Source organism: Capsicum annuum, chromosome 5, assembly GCF_002878395.1.
Source record: "Capsicum annuum cultivar UCD-10X-F1 chromosome 5, UCD10Xv1.1, whole genome shotgun sequence".
Classification (NCBI taxonomy): domain Eukaryota; kingdom Viridiplantae; phylum Streptophyta; class Magnoliopsida; order Solanales; family Solanaceae; genus Capsicum; species Capsicum annuum.
This window is the reverse complement of record NC_061115.1, coordinates 107,119,485-107,139,042: the sequence shown is the minus strand read 5'-3', so window position 1 is coordinate 107,139,042 and position 19,558 is coordinate 107,119,485. Positions and strand designations below refer to the sequence as shown.

Here is a 19,558-nt window from a genome sequence, read left to right as displayed (position 1 = left end):
CACAGAGAAATTCCGGTAGACCCGGTACACACCCGTATAGAGGAGCCGTTACCGGATTCGATTCCGGTAAAAGCGTTCCAGCAGTGCCAATTCCGGTCTGTTACCAGCCCTAATACCAAGTTAAAATATGACAAATAAAAGTGATTGAAGTAAAAGAAAAATGCTCCAACAAATTTCACGTGAATACCAACCATTTAGCTACGAACCAGAAAAGTTTTTAAGAGTTTTTTAGGCAATTTGATATGTATTAGATTACTATCAGCCGTGCACTCAAAAAACCATCAAATAACAAGGAGATAGTCACCACCATCACAGCATCAGATAATCCAAAGTCCCAATATTCTTAACTAGTTGTGCTAAGGTACTACATTTCGAGTAATACAAGCTAAAGTGACACTTTCCAGTCGAAGGGACATTTATCCACAATTCCAGACCACAGGCGTCTTAGAAAAGAAATAAATGAAGCTTCAAAAAATAGTACCAAATGCAATAGCACACTACAACTCTTTCAGTTCCTGCTCAAACTGAAGCAATTTTTCCCGAAGAGGTTGCAGAAATTGTTTCATGTCCTGTTTTATCCGATGCTTATCTTCTTGTCCAAAATCCTTGTCTTCACTAAGACTCACTTCAATCTACAAGTTAAGAACAAAGGTTAGTTTCCCTATATTGTTTGGGAAGCACAAAGAGGTCCCATGTTTGGGGAGGAAGGTCGTCAAATCTCCGAAATGAGGGAAAACACATCAAGAGTTCCTTTTTCGGGAAAAAAAACACCAGCTATATTATTTCGCATACGTCTGCATCAAGGAAGGCCAGGCCTATTTGTTTTTCGATTTAAAAAAGACTTAGGTACGTAGAATTCCAGTCTACAACAATATACGCCAGATAAAATTGGTGTTGCAATGAAGTGTAATGATAGCTTCTTTTTTCTGAAAAACCATTATCACCCTGTCACATATATTAATTTCCAACTTTTTCTTTCAAGTATAAAAACATGCCTAGCAAAATACCTGCAAATCATCTAACTCGCCAAATGAGAACTCTGGTATATCTATATGGCCCTTGATCACCTTCTTCTCGTCACCAACAAGCCATTCCCCTAATTACAGTTTAATATTATTTGCTTGTTAAATGAAAACAGAAGAATATGGAAACAATTTGGAAAGTTGAAGGGTAGAGAACTTCGAGAAACTGATTTCAAATAATAAAAGAAGTACCCTTGACTTTGATCGTGAGCTCATATGTATAGCCAACACGCTTCTTGTTTCGTACAGTCACCAAAAATGCCTGTTATGTCATCCAAATATCATGAGGAAAGAATCAAAGAAGAAAAAATGAAGACACTAAAGACTGCAAAATACACCACATATGTTGTGAAAGTGCATGGTTATGACTGTATGATATCATCATATCATTTTGGCCCATTTAAGAGATTATTTGTACAAATACTCAGAGGTTAAATAGATGGGAATAGACGAAATTGTTAAACACAACCAATTCTTTGGTTCCTAAACACTTCAACCATTACAACTGTATAATTAGATCCCCTTCCCTTGCTAAGGTCCTGCAAACTTATGTGTCATAGCTTAAAACCATGCAAAAAAACTTGATAGGGTTTAGATACTTCATGTTTCTTCACCTTATCCATAACATTATTTAAAAATAAAGTTCGCCTACTCAATATCATTGTCTCTTGAAAAGAAAAAGAGAAAAGAGAAAATGGAAGTTGAAAAATAAGGGAATCGAAAAAGGCTCTCATGTTGTGTCCCCAACATCAACCTCAAATAGCCAACTGCTTTAGGCATTAAAAAAAAAAAAAAAAAATCAAAGCACTCACATCACCAGAACATCGTGTCACTTCAGCTACTTCTGCTCTGCCACCTGAACACTCCAGTGATCCCATAGATATGAGCAGCTCCTGCCATTCAAGAGAATCAGGCAACATAGATATAGATATGTTCCTACAAATCACACACGCACACGCACACAGTAGTCGAGAGTAGCCGCACTATATGTGGGAGAGGCAGGGGGCTAGCCTCATCCCTTTTTATCCTATTAGTAGTGGTAGTTAGTACTTGCTTAGTTTCTTATTATTCAATGTGTGATACTATTTGTTGTTTCATTTGCTTTGCATCTTTACTATGTTTTTTTTTTTTTGGGGGGGGGGGGGGGGGGGGGGGAAGGGGGCTTGGTAACTTGTATTCCTATGCTGGCCACCTCCAAAAGTAATTACAGAGGAAGGAAAACAAACAGAAAACTTAAAAAAGAAACTATGAAATCCACTTATTCAATTTCCTCTTCTATATTTTGTTCTTTACACCAAAAACCTGGAAGTAATTACTTTCCATTTAATCTTCTATATTGAGCATTCTTTTCCTTCAAAAATCCTTTGATTCCTTCCCTTCCAGCTATTCCACCAGATACAAGCAGGTACCGTCCTCCACCATTTTAGTCCACTCTTTGCTGCCTGTGCTTCTGATCCAACAACTCAATAAGTCTGTTGTATGTTCTGGCATACACCAATTTAGGCTAGCTAAATTGAAGAATAAAGCCCATACTTGTGTTGTTACTTTGCAATGCAAAAGTAAGTGTTTTGTTGGTTTCCACTGCTTTGCATAGTAAGCATCTAGAGGCTATGTTGATGCCCCTTTTTTGTAGTGCTTCATGAGTCAAGCTGGTTCTTCTAGCTACCAACCAGCCAAAACACTTCACTTTAGCAGGAGCCACACTGTTCCAAACAGCACTCCATGGCCCTGGTTTCCTTCCTCCAATTACAAATAGACCCCACTTATACAATCGGTTGACGGAGAATCTTCCATCAGGGTGTTGTCCCCATAATAGTCTGCCTGTTTCCAAGTTACTGCCTGCGAAGTCTTCTATCATATTAGTAGTTCAATTACCCCTTCTATCTCCCAGTCATTTAACAACTTCTAAAGAACAAATTCAACCCTTATTGAGGACCACAACTCACTAATTTTGCTACAGGATGCACACCGAGTCCAGGAAACAAACTTTGAATAGATCCTTGACCAATCCAGTTTTCTCTCCGGAATAAAACCTTATCCCCTCTCCCAACTTTAACTTTTGTATTAACTTTTAAAGCCAGCCAACAACGTCTGATAGTCCTCCAAACTCCAACTCCATAAGTGATTGTTACTTCACCTGAACACCATACCCTTCTTGGCCGAATTTATGTTGTATCACCTCTTTCCATCGTGTATGCTCCTCTTGGTTGTACCTCCATAGCCACTTGCTTGGCAAACTTTTGTTCTAAAACTTGAGATTCCTTACTCCCAAACCCCCCATAATTCCTGCCTTGTTGAACTGCTGCCCATTTTACTAAATTGAAACTACTCCCAATTTTATTTCCTTGCAAGAGGAAATTCCTTCTCAAAGCATCCAAAGTTTTGATCACCTTTGATACGAGTCAAGGAGGCATCTCAGTTTTTGAGGAAATGATTGGAAGCCAATACGTAAAGACTCGAGCTTGGGGGGCTGCCCAACCAAGAGAACAAGCTTTGAAGTGTGAAGGAAGCCTTCTAACACTCCAAAGCCATCCAAGGGCCACACTCCAAAGCCGCCCCTTGTGATGGGCTTATTAAGGAACTTTTGGTAATTTTGTGTAATAAGTTTAACCTAGACTATAAATAGAACCTTTTAGGTCATTTGTCCACAACTTTGATGATATTTTGAGAATACTCTTGAGAGTGTCTTGCAAGTGTGGATTTCACTTGTGACAAGTGTGGACATCACTTGTGTTGGTAACTAGTTTAGAAACGGTGGTTGCTTGGGGATTCTGGTGCCCTTGAGGTCTCCGTAAGAACTTGGTGTTGATTGTAAGAATCTTTGGGCCTTAATGTTTGATACACATTTTGCTTCTTAGATTTGTGCATTCGTATGTCAAGTTATCTATCCATTATTCGTTATTTCTTGTTGTCTATCTTGTTCTCAGTTTTTGTATTGAATTTGTAGCTTCTTGTTGTCATCTTGTTATCGTGTTGTTGGCTAGTTTTGTGTCTATTGTTGGCTGATTTGTATCATTTGATATCACAACTAAGGCTGATTTTGTGCCCACAAGATCAATCTTGGGCTTGGTTAGTTGGAAAAAAAAAAAAGAGGTGTTCTTGAGTTTGGTGTTCCTGGCCGAGAAGTGTTCTTGTTGTTGTCGTCTTGGCCGAAAGTTTGAGTCTGGATCTAGGTGTCTTTTACTTGTTTCGAGTGTTTCTTGTGTTAGCTTTTCGTCTTCACTAACACTCTTGAGTCTAGATCCAAGTTGAGCTTGAACATTTGTTGTGATATTGTTGTTGCGGGTTCAAGAGCTTGAACGTTGTTGGTGTTGCCGCTGTGGATCCAAAAACTTGAAGGTGTTGGTTTGAACTTGTGTTGTTGATATTATGTTGTGGGTTTTAAGTTTAGAAAGGTGTTGATTCTTGGAGGTTCAACGTGAGGTTTGGGTTTCAAACTTCTATTGAAGGTTCTTGTTGTTCTAGACCAATCTTCATGTCTAGTTGTCATCATAATGGGTGTTAGTGGCCGAATAGAGAGAATGAAGGGAAAAATAGAGAGAATGGAGGGAAGCATGGAAGGGATGGAAGGTTCTTTCTCAAGGAGAATGGATACCTTAGAAGTTCGTCTAGATTCAAACCATTCAAGTCCTAAAAACTACCATGCCTCATCTAGTGGACATGCTACCAACACCTCCCCTACAATAACTCCGGATACACTTCACCAAATGTTCAATCCACCTAGACAAGTCCATGAACCCATCAACCAAGTCCCTACTTATCCAAACAACCGAAACCAAGTCCACCCAGAAGCTCCCCAAAACCAAAAACCCCTTGAAATGCCGAGAGCACCACCAAACCGAAACCAACCAATCCAAATTGATGATTTGGAAGGTTAGGGTCCTTACGGAGGTGAGGAGTTAAATGAAGTGGCTCTCTTTGCATAATTTGTGAGGAATAGGAAAAGAGCTCATGGCGGAGGGCATAGGAGTCGAGGGGGAACGTTTGGTCCGGCTCCCTATCGTAGAGGCAACTTGGGACACCATCCTCATGTTCAAGAAGGTCTAGGGGATTAAGAAGGACATGTGGGTAGAGACGCAGGTCTCAACTCCATCAAGACCACTCTTCCTACTTTCAAAGGAACTACTGATCCATCTATCAATATTGATTGGGAGCTACAATGCAATCGGATTTTCCAACTCAATGAGTTATCTCCCCACAAGAAAGCCGCACATGTCATTTCTCAACTTAAAGGATATGCATCTACTTGGTGGGAAAGAAAAAGATTGCAAAGGGCAAAAAATGGCAATCTTGACCTTCCGGATTGGGATAAATTGAAAGCACTTATGAGAGAGCGATATGTCACGGAAAGGTTCAAGCAAGAGCAACTAACAAAGCTCTACAATTTAAGGCAAGGAAATAGAAGTGTGGAAGACTACTAAGAGGAGTTTCAAAACTTGATCCTTCGTCTTGATATTGTTGAACCCCCAAATCATTGCATAGCTGGTTCAAAGGTGGCTTAGATTATGAAATTGTCTCTCAACTAGTGGTCCACAAGTTTGACCGAATTGAATATCTTGTTGAAGCGGCCATTGAGGTTAAAAGAAACAATAATGCCAAGAAGACCTTCGGATAGAACAAGAACAAGGATGCCTACAAATCCTTCGAGAAGAAACCCGTTGATAGGGAAATCCAAAGGTATCCACCACGGCTTGAAGGTAATACATCTTCTACTCCTAATCCTAATGGTATTGTTAGCTTTAAATGTCAAGGTTGGGGTCATAAGGCTAGTGAATGCCCTAACCGAAGGAACATTGTGTTGGTAGAAGGTGATCCTTACTTTGTTGGGGGTAAAGTGACCCTAAATGATGGTAGTGAGGAAATCCCTCGAGAGGTAATGACAATGATGGTGAAGCGGAATTGGTAGCGGAAGGAGATATCTTAGTACCTTGTGGGTTGATGATGAGCTCCTAATGGGGATGTTTGGCCCGGGGAAAAGAGGTCTTGAATTTTAACCTTTTGATGAGGAAGAACCCGAATGGTGTAGTTGAGGAGTTTCGGGTTCAAGAAGAAGGACTTGGTGTCCAAACCAAGCACTTGTTGTTCTCCACATTTGGCACTAGCATGGTGCCATCTTCCAAGCCGAGAGCAAGCTCAAGTCTTTTCTCTAAAGGTATGTTCCTACCCCCTCTTGTTTCTTGTCACACTTATGTGGATAGACAAGTTGTTTCTTCTTTAGGGTGTTCGGGTTTTTGTGATTGGAAGGGTATCTTACTCCCTAAGACCCCACAGCATGTGAAGTGTGTGTGCCCGTGGTTTGATACTATGGTTGATTGTGCTAACATTAACCCTCATGCCTTAGGAATGTGTGTTTTCTTATGTCCCTTATCGTTTTGCAAGGTTCGGATTCGAGGTCGAATCATTTTCAAGAAGGGGAGGATGATACGAGTCAAGGAAGCATCTCAGTTTTCGAGGACATGATTGGAAGCCAATATGTAAGGACTCGAGCTTGGGGGGCTGCCCAACCAAGAGAACAAACTTTGAAGTGTGAAGGAAGCCTTCTAACACTCCGAAGCCGTCCAAGGGCCACACTCCAAAGCCATCACTTGTGATGGGCTCATTAAGGACCTTTTGGTCATTTCGTAAAATAAGTTTAACCTAGACTATAAATAGAACCTTTTAGTTCATTTGTCCACAACTTTGATGATATTTTGAGAATACTCTTGAGAGAGTCTTGCAAGTGTGGATTTCACTTGTGTTGATAACTAGTTTAGAAACAGTGGTTGCTTGGGGATTCCGGTGCCCTTGAGGTCTCGTAAGAACTTGGTGTTGATTGTAAGAATCTTTGGATCTTAATGTTTGATACACATTTTGGTTCTTAGATTTGTGCAGTCGTATGTCAAGTTATCTATCCATTATTCGTAATTTCTTGTTGTCTATCTTCTTCTCGGTTTTTGTATTGAATCTGTAGCTTGTTGTTGTCATCTTGTTATCGTGTTGTTGGCTAGTTTTGTGTCTATTGTTGGCTGATTTGAATCAGCCTTACTAGAGGTATAGGGAAAAGGGACATCATATATATTGGTAGGGAACAGAGTTTATCAAAGTGAATCTACCTCCCAAAGAAGGGTACTGAAACTTTTAGAGTACCAACTTTCTCTCGTCTTTCTCAATAATTCCATCCTAAATAGTAATTGCTCTATGTTTTTCCCCAACGGAATGCCAAGATAGACTGTTGGTAGCTTCTCAACCTTGCACCTCAAGATGTTTGCTAGTGTTTGAAACGGTTGAACTTCTTTTACGGGGAAGATACTGCACTTTCTCCAGTTAATCTTGGGTCCAGCACAAGCCTCAAAAACTACCAGAATCACCCTTAATAACACAATTGTTCCTGGTTTGCTTCACAGAACACTATTGTATCATCAGAATACATCAAATATGTCAATTCCATATTCTCATTTGCCCTGTTTGTTATATTGAAGCCTCTAATCCAATTATTTTGCGAAGACTATCCTCATTAGACTGTCCAATCCCTCCAATCTCCATAGCTAGAATAAAAGGAGTGGAAATAGAGGATTCCCCTGTCCAAGTCCTCTTTCTAATGAAAAAAACCTGCTGGAAAAAAACCTGCAGGTTTTGCATTAACAATGATGGAGAACCTAGTTGTTTTACTACAAAAGTGTATCCAATTGATCCATTTATTTCCGAGCCCCATCTGTCGAAGAGTTTTGATCAGGAACCTCCAATTTAAATGGTCATACTCTTTCTCAATATCCAACTTGCACGTAACCCTAGTACTTCTTCTCTAATTCTAGTGGTCAATACACTCACTAGCAATTAAAGCAACATCCATTAGTCGTCTACCTTTAATAAAGGCCATCTGATGTTTGTTCACAAGCTTGCTTAACACCCTCTCCAATCTCTCTGCTTATGACCTTGTACACCCCTGTGATCAAGCTAATTGGTCTAAAGTCTCTCAGATCATTTGCCCCCACCTTCTTTGGAATCAAAGCTACAAAGGTAGCATTAAAACTTTTTTCAAATTTCTAGTGAGGGTGGAAGTTGTGAAAGGTCAACATTAAGTCCTCCTTTTACACTATCCAAAAAAGTTTGAAAAAAAGACATTGTGTAACCATTCGGGCCAAGAGCCTTGTCTTGTCTTCTGCAAACATTTTGATCCCTTCTAACACCTCTTCCTCTGTAAACTTTCTTGTAAGCCATTGTTGTTCCTCCATAATAATAGTTTGAACATCAAAAATATTCAAATTTGGTCGCCAACTTTCAGAGGATCTGTAATGATTTTGATAGAAATCCACAATGGACCTCTTAATTTCCTATTTTCCGCAGAATCCGAGGACAAGACCCCATTGATCATCAATGAATCTATAGTGTTGATTCTCTTGTGCACAGTGGTTATTCTATGGAAATACTTTGTGCTCTTGTCCCCTTTGATCGACTGAATATTGGATCTTTGTCTCCAATAAATTTCGTCATTTCTAGCCACTTCTTCATATTCCAAGGCCCATTGTGCTTTCATCAGTAACTCATCATTGATAAGAGGTCTGGCCTCTTGTATGACTTTCAGACTTCCAATTTGCTCCAGAAGTTGATCCTTTCTAGCCCTCCAATTACCTTTATTCTCCTTGCTCCATTCTTTGAGTTTTACTTTCAAAAGACCAATTTTGTTGCTAACTTAAAGTCTCCTCTTCCTGTCACATTAAAAGAATTCCACCAGTTTGGACTTAAACTCCTCCACATTCAGCCACCATTTTTCAAACTTGAAATATGATCTACTAAAGACATCATCCCCACATGACAACAAAATTGGGTTGTGGTCAGAACCCAAACTAGGCAAGGAACTCTGTCACTTGATTAAACAATTTGTCCCAAGGAAATGAATGCAGAAATCTGTCAATCCTTGATGCATTTCTATGACCTAGCCCTCCTCTCCAAGTGTAAGATGCCCCAAATAAAGGGTGGGTCCACTAGCTTCAGTTCATTCCTTCCCTTCCCTTCCCTTCCCCTTGTCTGCAGATAAATTAGTCTCCTCCTTGTATTTCTTAACCCCCGAGTACGATGTAACTCTATTAATGAAGATATTCATTTTCTCTGCCAGCCTTTCCCACCCTTCATTAAATGTGTTTTCTAGCATAATAACTGCCCTTTCTTTGCTCTCAATTGAGATTAAAGATATGCATCTCCCATATTGATTGAACTTTAAAGACAAGAAAATGCTAGTAAAGTAGTCATTGCATCTCCATGTTTTAAAGATTCTTCCCCTGATGGCTGAAGCTTCTCTAAGTCTTCTGCAAACCCAAATGAGTGCTCCCTTGCTCAGAACCATCCTCCACATGTGGAACCTAGCACTTTCCACCCAATCAAACAAAGTTTCAGCTCTAGATCTCGTCTCTATGATGTCATAAAATTTGCCCACCGAATGAAAAAAGATTTTGTTATCCATCCGAACCAAATAGACGAGAACTCGAAGGAAAGAGTGATCTAAAAGGAAGAATGAAAGAGAAAAGACGTGAAGATTCCGGTGGAAAGGGACTTCAAAAGTGTGCCCCTATTTTAGTGCTTGGGAGTATTTTTTTTAATTTCTTCAGGATTCAAACATGTGTCCACCTTGCCTAAAGCTTTGCTATTCTGCTATCATATTTTCCTTGCTTAAAAAAACCTTCTATTTTGAGCCCTCGTTGAGGCCTGAAGGTTTTTAAAACCAACCTTGCTACTATACAAAGGCAAAGATAAGATCTAATACATCCTACTCTCCCCAGACCCACTTGTGGGACTACACTAGGTATGTTCTTCTTGTTGTTAATTTCGCTCATAATTTCATGTGTCAAGAATTGTTGCAAAATTTATTTTCATCTTATAGAATCATCTAGTACAACAAAAAATTCGATGACTTCAAATTTAAATTAATAGTTATAACCTTAATCTAGAGCATTTACGCAAATTGACTTAATGATGATCTATAAGGATTAAGGATATCAATAAATAATAATTAGAACACATTAATAAAGCATTTCATTCGTTCCATTTTACTTGTCATTTTATTTTTTACATGCCCCTAAGAAATAACCCGTATGTGCCATTTTAATTATTGTTTTAGCTTTTTCATGCCTACTAAGAAAAACAATAAATATAAAGTATTATTTACTAAGTCATCCTATTTATTACTCCCCTAAGTGTCTTACTTCCGATTTTAATTTGTCCCACGAAGGATGTCTGTTTCTATATCCAGCGGGCTTTCCAATAATAATATTCTACACATCAAATTTAAGACTACAAGATTTAAAAAATAATTATACACAATATCATTTAAGCCATATGGTTTAAAAGTCTATCTTTAATTTCTTAAACTTTATGTCAATCAAACGAAGGACCCGATTAGCCATGACATATTCACTTTATTTGATATTTTGGAAGTTGAAAATAGAGTTGGAGTTGTGTTTAGCAATAGTATTTTGGAAATAGGGTATTTTTGAAGTTAAAGAATATAAAAAGTGAATAAATTTTTTTTTTAAAATAGAATTCCATGAAAATTGAATTATTTTATGAAAATAAAAAATTTAGGTTGAAAAAAGAATAAATTAAAAAGTGCAAAAATGAATCCAAAATAGGGAAAACGTATTCTGGAATAAAGTGAAAACGTATTCCGAAATATTGTGAATAATAATCATGGTCATGGCCGTTTACCTACTAAGAATTGAGACAGAAAAGGCAGATATATTTTGAGAATTGAACAATATTAAAAAGAACTATAAATGAATAGTTGAAAATAATTGTCGACTTTAATTTTGTATTAACAATTATTTTGGGATAATTCTTTTGAATTAAAGTGATTATTAACTTCAGACAAATAGAGTATTAACTAAAAGGTAATCTAATATGTGGCAAGACGAGATCCATAAAAAGTTACTATGGGATCATACCAATTACAAAGGCCCGGTGGGAATGGTTTTAAGAAAAAAAGTGACGACAAAAATGGCAATATGCAAGAATAAGGCAACATCAACTGCCATGTGTGGCAACTTCACATCACCAAAATATTTAAAATTTCAGGTTTAAACCTGTGAGGACTACAATATATATATATACACACACACACACATATACATGCAGCTAAGGGTGTGCCCTTGCGGATCAATGAAGTGGATTGAGCACCATAAGGTCTCAGGTTCAATTCCCAACAGAGACAACCACTAGGTGATTTCTTCCTATCTGTTCTAACCTTGATGGAACAAGTTACCTAGTATCTGTTGCTGGTGGGAGACTGCAGGTATCCCGGTGGAAATAGTCGAAGAGTGCGCAAGCTGGTCCGAATACCACGATTATCTAAATATATGTGTGTGCGTCTCTGTGTGTATGTGCATATGAGTGTAGAGAGTAAGAGAAAAAAAAAAGAGGGAGGGAAGGGGGAGCGGATAAAGTTTACAGAAAGACAAAAGAAAATGTACTTAAGTTGTAAATTAGATTGTCCTTAATACTTAGATTTTTGTTTTTGACAAATAAACAGTACCAAGTGGGTTTCGAAATAGCTTAGACTGTTGACAGCCCTACTATGAATTATAAGACTGTCGATACCCTCTACACCAACCCTCTACAAACCCATTTGTAGGACTACACTGGGTATGTTGTTGTCGCTGGCATTGATTCCCTCTCTAGATGAGGTGTCAAGTCACTCTTCCTTGAAAAATCATGTCCTCTTCTAAAGGCTCATTGATTTTGAGAGGATTGCTAAGTGATAGTTTTTGAACAAAAGTAGTGTCCGGGCCAACTTGCACGAAACCTGGCTAATTTCACGGGATACTTGCCGGTTGCAACCTCCCACCAGCAACAAATACTAGGTAACTCTGTCCATCAAGGCTGATGACACTCGAAATACGAAAGATAGAAATAAACTATAAAGATAAGGATAATAGATGGAAAATCAATAGATAGACATAGTAAGATAAAGAAAAGAACAATCGAAGGTATTCAAACCAACGACCTTCCCTCGGATTAACAACGAACACCTAAACCAAAGTTTCTACTCAAACATTCAACAAAAGTATACCAACACTCATTAAGAGTGTTTCTCATTAATAATAATCAAAAAAGCTAACTAAGAAATGTAAAGACAAGTTATTTATAGCTATGGGCCCTAAAGTGACCCTCAAAACAAAAGAAAACCCATTGGGCGATAGGCTGCCCTTCGCTAAATGCTCCCTTCCATCGCCAATTTTGTCAAAAGCTATCCTTCATCGTTGCTTGATCCTCTATCGCCAATGTGCATCGCCAAAAGGCCTTGTGCATCGCTAATTTGTCTTCCCATCGCCAATTTGGGCAATAAGGAATGCATGGCTTGATTGCAACCTTAGTTTGGTCCTTTCCCCTAACACCTTCCCACCTTCAGTCCAAGCAATCCTCGACGCGTGAAATCCTTGCTTTGTCTCCAATACATGCTACATACCTCGGTCATCATGAACAAAGCTTACATCCTTTGAAGTTCTCTCACTTGGCTTCTAGTAAAAGGTCTTGATACAATTCAGATTGTATCATCCTCTCCATCTTGACCTCAAGTTCAAGGTATCATCATCGTCAAGAGCTTCAAAAATGATAGATTGCAAACATTGAAGGTGTTGTGCACTTGATATTACGATGGTAAATCAATGTTATAAGTATTGTTATTTATCCTTTCAAGTACTCGAAACAGGCCATCTCATCTAGGCATCAACTTTGTCTTCCTTTAAGTTTGGAAATTGATCCTCGCGAAGGTGTACCCACACTCAATCACCCGGTTCAAGCACAAGTCATTTCCTCCCTTTGTTCACCCTTTTAGCCACTTCTTGATTCTTTTTTCCAAGGTGAAATTTCACCTTCTCATGTAGCTTCCTCATGGCTTCCGCCCTACTGCTTACATCTAGGCTTGACATAATATCACTAGACAAGGGGGTGAGATCAAAGGGGTTAAGGGGTTAAATCCATAAACACATTCAAAAGGAGGCATGCCTATAGTCATGTGAATAACCCTATTATAAGTGAATTCGACTAAAGGTGAATCCTCCCAAGAAGCCATTTTCCCATTAACCACGGCGTAGCATAAAACCTACGGTCTTATTCACAAACTCGATTTGACCATCGATTTATGGGTGGCATGATGTAGAGAAAAGCAACTTAGTGCCAAGCCTACCCCATAATGATCTCCAAAAGTGACTAAGAAACTTGGAGTACCAAATTTCCTCTCCCATGTGGGACCGGACCAAATCTTCCTACTCGACCCTTATGTCCTCTTTGAATCTTATGTCCTCTTTGGATCATTGGTCTATTCCTACAATACTCCGCAAACATGGCTACTTCATCCTCATCTTGTGGATCTTCTTCAGCTTGGATCTTCTTCAGCTCGGACAGGTTGATTTTGGTCAAGTGGTTCTTGAGGTTGTAGGTTTTGGTTTGGTGGTGCTTGGTGAAGACCTTGGTCATGGGGCATTCGGTGAGGTAGGTCATATTTTTGTGGTACTTCTTGGTTAAATTGGTTGAATTGGGATTGGAATGGACGAACGAGATTTCGATCATTTGGGTAGGTAGGATTATAATTAGTTTGATCTTGTGCTTGCCTTGGTGGATTGTATATTTGATGAAGTGTTTCCGTGAAAATAGTAATGGATGTATTTTGAGCATGTATGCTAGAAGAAGCATTGTAATTTTGAGGAGTGGATTGGGTGGAGTTTAGACGTCGTTCCATGTTAACTATCGTCCCATCTATCTTACACACACTTCCTTGGATTGCGATCATATGACCTTCCATGAGTTCCATTCTACGACTCAAGGGTTCAATGGTCGCTAAGATTGCATTCGAAGTATTGACATTCATCGTGGGTAGTCGCGCCTTTCGGAGCCATTGTACCTATCAAGAAGAAACACTACAAAATCAATAAACAAGTTGATGTTAAGAAATCAACCTCACAATCTCTACACACCTTTGTATTTGCCTCACACTTGGCTTCACAAATGTTGAACGCTTAATTATACTTCAATGGTTGATGAAGTGTCGATTGCTACTCTCGACCGGAATAGATTCTTTTTTGTTAAAACGATGGACGACTCAAAAGCAAATACAAACTTGAATTAAGAAGAAACTACCAAGATGAAAATGAGAAAAGCACACAAGAAAGTAGCACTAAGAATGAACGGACTCAAAGACTCAATCAACTAAGTAGACCAAGTACTAGTTGTTAATTAGTTTTAGAATCAAGAAATGGATTTGGAATCAAGAAACTGAAACTAAGATGACTGAACCTAAGTTAGATTGGATAACACAAAGTTTGGATCACCCAAAGTGAGTTAGGTTCACTAAAATGTACCCAAGCATCGCCAAACTTGCTTGTGCATCGCCAAATAGACCTCCCAATCGCCGAATTTTCCAACCTGAAAAATACAATTCGATGCAGCTGAGTACAATTCGGCGCTGCACCCTTCACTTATGCAATAGGGTGGATGGTGCACCGATTTGTACAATACGTGCACCTAAAACCCCCGAATTAAGGAACCTGTAGTCCTAGCTAGACCCTCTACCTTATCTTTTCCCCTTTTTGGAATATTCCCTTTTAATGTTAATACTTATTCTTTCGTTTTTGGTATTTTACTTGGATCAAACAACACCTTTTTGATATTTCTTCTTCTTGGAGATTCGAATATTCCTCAAGAACACTATGAACAAGATAAAGAGCCCAAAAACACAACTCAATATAGCTCAAATTAGCACCAATTTTCAGAGCTCGGGTCCTTTCGACATGGGACTCACTTTTCTATAGCTTTTATCTTTCAATTCCAACCCAAATCGATAGATCTAAGAACCCACTTTCAAATTTCTTCAAACTCAAGAACCCAACAATCGTGACCTCAAAATTACTCCAATCATTATTAAAACCCCGACTTCAACCAAAATATTGTTAAGAGGCGACAAATCTAACAATAAAAGCTTAAATAAGACTCAAAACAACAAAAATATTTTTGGGATTTTCTTGAAACGTTGTTTTGACGCCTCTTTTTTTGGTAGAAATCAAACCCAAGATTAGAATCATTGGAACGATCCTAAGCTCAGGTCTGATACCAATGATGACATTTAAAATACGAAAGATAAAAATAAACTATAAAGATAAGGATAATAGATAGAGACTCAATAGAAAGACATAGAAAGATAAAGAAAGGACAACCGAAGGTATTTAAACCGACGACCTTTCCTTGGATTAACAACGAACACCTAATCTCTTACAATAAACCAAGAGGGGATTCGTACGCCCTCAAAACCAAAGTTTCTAATCAAACATTCCACAAAAGTTTACCAACACTCACAAGAGTATTTCTCATCAATATAATTAAAAAAACCTAACTAAGAAATGTAAAGACAAGCTATTTATAGTTATGGGCCCCAAAGTGACCAAAACAAAAAAAAGCCCATTAGGCGATAGGCTGCCCTTCGCCAAAAGCCGTGGCACAACGCCAAATGCTCCTTTCTATCGACAATTTGGTTAGAAGCTATCCTTCATCGTGGCTTGACCCTCCAACGCTAATGTGCATCGCTGAAAGGCCTTATGCATCGCCAATTTTTCTTCACATAACCAATTTGGGCAGTAGGGAATGCATGGCTTAATTGCAACCTTAGTTTGATCCTTTGTCTCCTAGCACTTTCCCACCTTTACTTTAAGCAATCCGCAACGCGTGAAATCCTTTCTTTGTCTCCAATACATGCTTAAGTGCCTCGATCTTCATGAACAAAGCTTGCATCCTTTAAAGTTCTCTCGCTTAGCTTCTAGCAAAAAGTCTTAAGGTAATTCGAATTGTATCAAAGACTAGAATAGATGGGAAGAAATCAACTAGTGTTTCTCTTTGTTAGGAATTGTTGGAAAATGAACCTGAGACCTCATGGTACTCAACCCACTACATCGAACCACTAGGTCACACCCTTGTGTGTAGAGGAGTGCTTAGTAACATACAACTAGAAAGTGTGATCATATCTGTAAAGATAACTAGCTTTAGCACATGTCCTTGAAGGTGTCTAACTGGCTCAGGATTCCATTAAATTACAAGCTTTTCATTCCTCTAACAAGAAGTACATCCACTTGGTTACCCCTTAAGCCATATACCTACATGGCATAAAAGACTCCCCGAGAAGTCACCTTCATGCCCTTAATTCATAGATTACAATCTGGTTGTTTCTCATTCTAAAGAAATCGTTTGGCCATGAAAATTATTTACTGTATTTGGCCATGAAAATGCCAAACACAATTTGAAGTTGTATTTGGAATTTAAAAAACAATCAAAACCTTGTTTTTACTTTCTGATTTACATATTTTTTTAAAAAATTCCTTAAGTTTTTATTTTTATAAAACAACACCATTTAAATTATATTTCATGTTCAAATCATATTTTATATTTCTAAAAAAATATATTTAAATGCATCCAAGGGATAGCCTAGTAGTTCAATGAAGTTGGGTTGAGCACCATGAGACCTGAAGTTCAATTCCCAACAGAGGCAAACACTAGGTGATTTCTTCCCGTCTGTTCTAAGGTGGACAAAGTTACTAGGTACCTATTGCTGGTGAGAGGTGAAAGGTGACAGGTGTCCCGTGAAATTAATCAAGGTACGCGCAAGCTGGCTTGGACACTTCGCTTATCAAAATAAATAAATATATATACTAGTTCCACCCAAGCCCGTGCTAAGCTCGGGCCCAAATTTAGAATAGAAAAATAAAACATTAATTTATATCATATTTTTATCTTATAATTAATCTTATTTAATGAAATATTAAACATGCTTTGTTGATAAGTATTCATAATTATTTAAGTTCATAATCATATAATTGTATAATTTAAATTAGAATATTGTTTTTGAGAAATAAATATATTGTCTGAGAATTAGATATATAAATAATTTTTGAAGATAAGTATATAAATAATTATGATTCGACAAAAATAATAAATAAAAAAAATACGGTACTTTTATGAATTTGTTAGTATAGATAAAATAAATTTATTTTGAATAAAAATCTTTTTTTTCTTCTTATAGAATTATTTAATACAACAAATATTTCTATGACTTCAAGTTTATATTAAAATAATTAGAATATTAATATAGAGCCTTAACACTACAACAACTAACCTTTTATCCCAATACAATCTTCCACACCTTTCTATCTAGCGTCATGTCTTCGGTAAGTTGTAACTGCTCCATGTCATGTTTAAACACCTCCTCCAATATTTCTTGGGTCTACCTCTACCTCGTCTAAATCCATCCATAGACAACCTCTCCACCTCCGCATTGGGACATTTGTGCCCCCTCCTCATCACATGCTTGAACTATCTCAACCTCGCTTCACGCATTTTGTCTTCTACCGAAGTCACTCTCACTTTGTCACGTATTCCCTCATTCCTATCCATCCTAGTAAACCCACACATTCATCGCAGCATTTCATCTCCGCCACCTTCGTCTTTTGAATGTGTGTGTTTTTGACTAGCCAACACTCCGCCTCATCCAGCATAGCAGGTCTAACCGCCACTCTATAGAACTTGCAAATAGTATCACCCATATTATTTCATTGTTAAGGCCTTCAATTAATTTAATCTTAGTGCTACAATGTTCAACTATTGTACTCCATATCAAATATGATGATTTTTATTTTGGCTTTTCAGACCTTTGCAGCTTATTTTTGAGCATTTTGGCAGAAGGAACAAATCAGATCCTCTAGGCCCATTATTTTCTGCTTATCATAAAGATAATTTACTCACTGCTCAAAACTTATTTTGTATTCTAACGAGCACCTGATCATAACTTATTGGAAATTTATATAAAAACACCAATCAGATCTTCAACAGATATGATTCCACCAGATGGGATGGGATGGGATGGGCTGATGGCAGCATTGTACATCGCAAGGAGAGGCAATTTTATGGGAAGTTTTTAAAAAGGGAAAAGATCACTTCAAAATGTGAAGAAGAGAGTGTTGTTCTCACACCTTAATTCGATCATTCGCCCATTTATTTAGATTTTTCTCCTCCCATGTTCCAGCCTGCAAAAGAACCATAAAAATCATCATTTCATATGCGACATAATTGGAATCAACCAGCATACATAAATCTCGCAAAACCAGTAATCATGCACATTTTTCCTTTAGTATTTTTAGTTTTCCCAGTACGTTTTATTTACTTATTATGATTATTTTTCTTTTTGAAAGGGAAGGGAAAAACAAAGAATAGATAATGGCAGAAAACACCTAAGAACCCCAGGCTACCATCTTTCCTTCACTCTGCTCTAGAGCTTTTTCTTTTATTCGGTATGATAATGGAGTTTTGGATCGGGAGAGTGAGCATTCCTCAACAAGATCGGCATCCTATGGCCCTGACCAGCTCAAAGGCACGGCCAAGTCCAAATGAATGAGCTCTAACCCAGTGGCGGCATCACCCCAGCATGGAAAAAGCCGATATCCAGGCTGCTTAGTTGATTTGTCATCGTACAATAGGCCATCGGGTTTAACTGAATGTCTTTTCGTTAACAGGGCCAGTTTCTGGTATTACTTCTGTACAAATTAAGCTAATTCATTGTTGCGACTGTCTGCATCATACAAATGTAGTTAAATCTACAAGGTAGATTTGAAACAAGTAGGAACATCAGGAACTACGTATGTCTCTTTCATAAAAACCTCAATGACGATCACTTGCAAAGAACTCCACCAACTATCTGGCTGACTCTAGGCAATACACAAACACTTTTGTCATATCAGAAATACAGAATTCATTTTTCTACAAGGTAATTTCACATATGAAGCAAACATCAAGTGATGGCTGGGAACTTGACAGTTAACAACCAAAAAGTTAGTCCTTACCGAACAAATGAAATTGATCATTTGATCATGGCCTCTACAGCCTGTGTATCATATACAACCTAAGTTGCTCGGACTCAGGTGCCAGTGTCCGATATGGGTGTGGATCTAGAAGTTGGATCCTTCATGATCGAAATTTTTAAGATTCAGGATACGGATCTAGGTATAGATACAGGTGCGACGATTCGACTAAAAATAATTCATGTATATTAAACTAGAGTTATTTGGAGGTTTGGAGGACATGACTAGACATACAGATTCAGCTTACTAAGGACATGACCCTAGATGGGGAGGTTTAGAGGATGCGAATCAAGGTAGAAAATTGGTAGGTAAGAGTGCATCCTTTTTAGTAGGAATGAGTGCTTTGCTTGTAGTTATGCCAATAGCCATAGTTTTAGGAGAGCGTCCTGTAGTTTCTTGTTCGTGGTGTTTTGGTGATGTTTGTGATTTCGGACAAATAGTTTATAGTATTACTCTGTGGATGTCTTGATTCTTTTATTACCTATATGGTGTGATGTCCCATTTTTTTTTTTCTGTTTTTATGATTTTTATACTGTTATTTATCCCAAGTCATAAATAACAGTACCCTCTCTCTCTCGTCCCGGTCCCCGTCGCTGACCTTCGGCGCCGACCCGACCCGACCTCCGGTCCTCGGCGCCGCTCCCCGCTGCCCTCCATCACCGACCTCCAGTTCAT

The 19,558-nt window shown here is 38.2% G+C and overlaps 1 protein-coding gene across 5 annotated transcripts in view; it reads right to left on the bottom strand.

Moving 5' to 3' along the window:
* Nucleotides 1-265: 265 nt before the first annotated feature.
* LOC107870853 overlaps nt 266-19,558 on the bottom strand; it is a 31,775-nt gene continuing 12,482 nt past the window's right edge. For 4 of the 5 annotated variants that reach the window (XM_016717529.2, XM_016717528.2, XM_016717531.2 and 1 more), the window contains exons 3-7: nt 17,999-18,052; nt 1,835-1,915; nt 1,215-1,284; nt 1,008-1,096; nt 266-632 (exon numbers count right to left, since the gene is read on the bottom strand). In XM_016717529.2, the coding sequence (XP_016573015.1) occupies nt 498-632; nt 1,008-1,096; nt 1,215-1,284; nt 1,835-1,915; nt 17,999-18,052 (429 nt within the window). In that variant the 3' untranslated portion in view covers nt 266-497. The remainder of the gene's footprint in view (nt 633-1,007; nt 1,097-1,214; nt 1,285-1,834; nt 1,916-17,998; nt 18,053-19,558) is intronic. The other variant, XM_047413121.1, reaches the window with a different exon arrangement.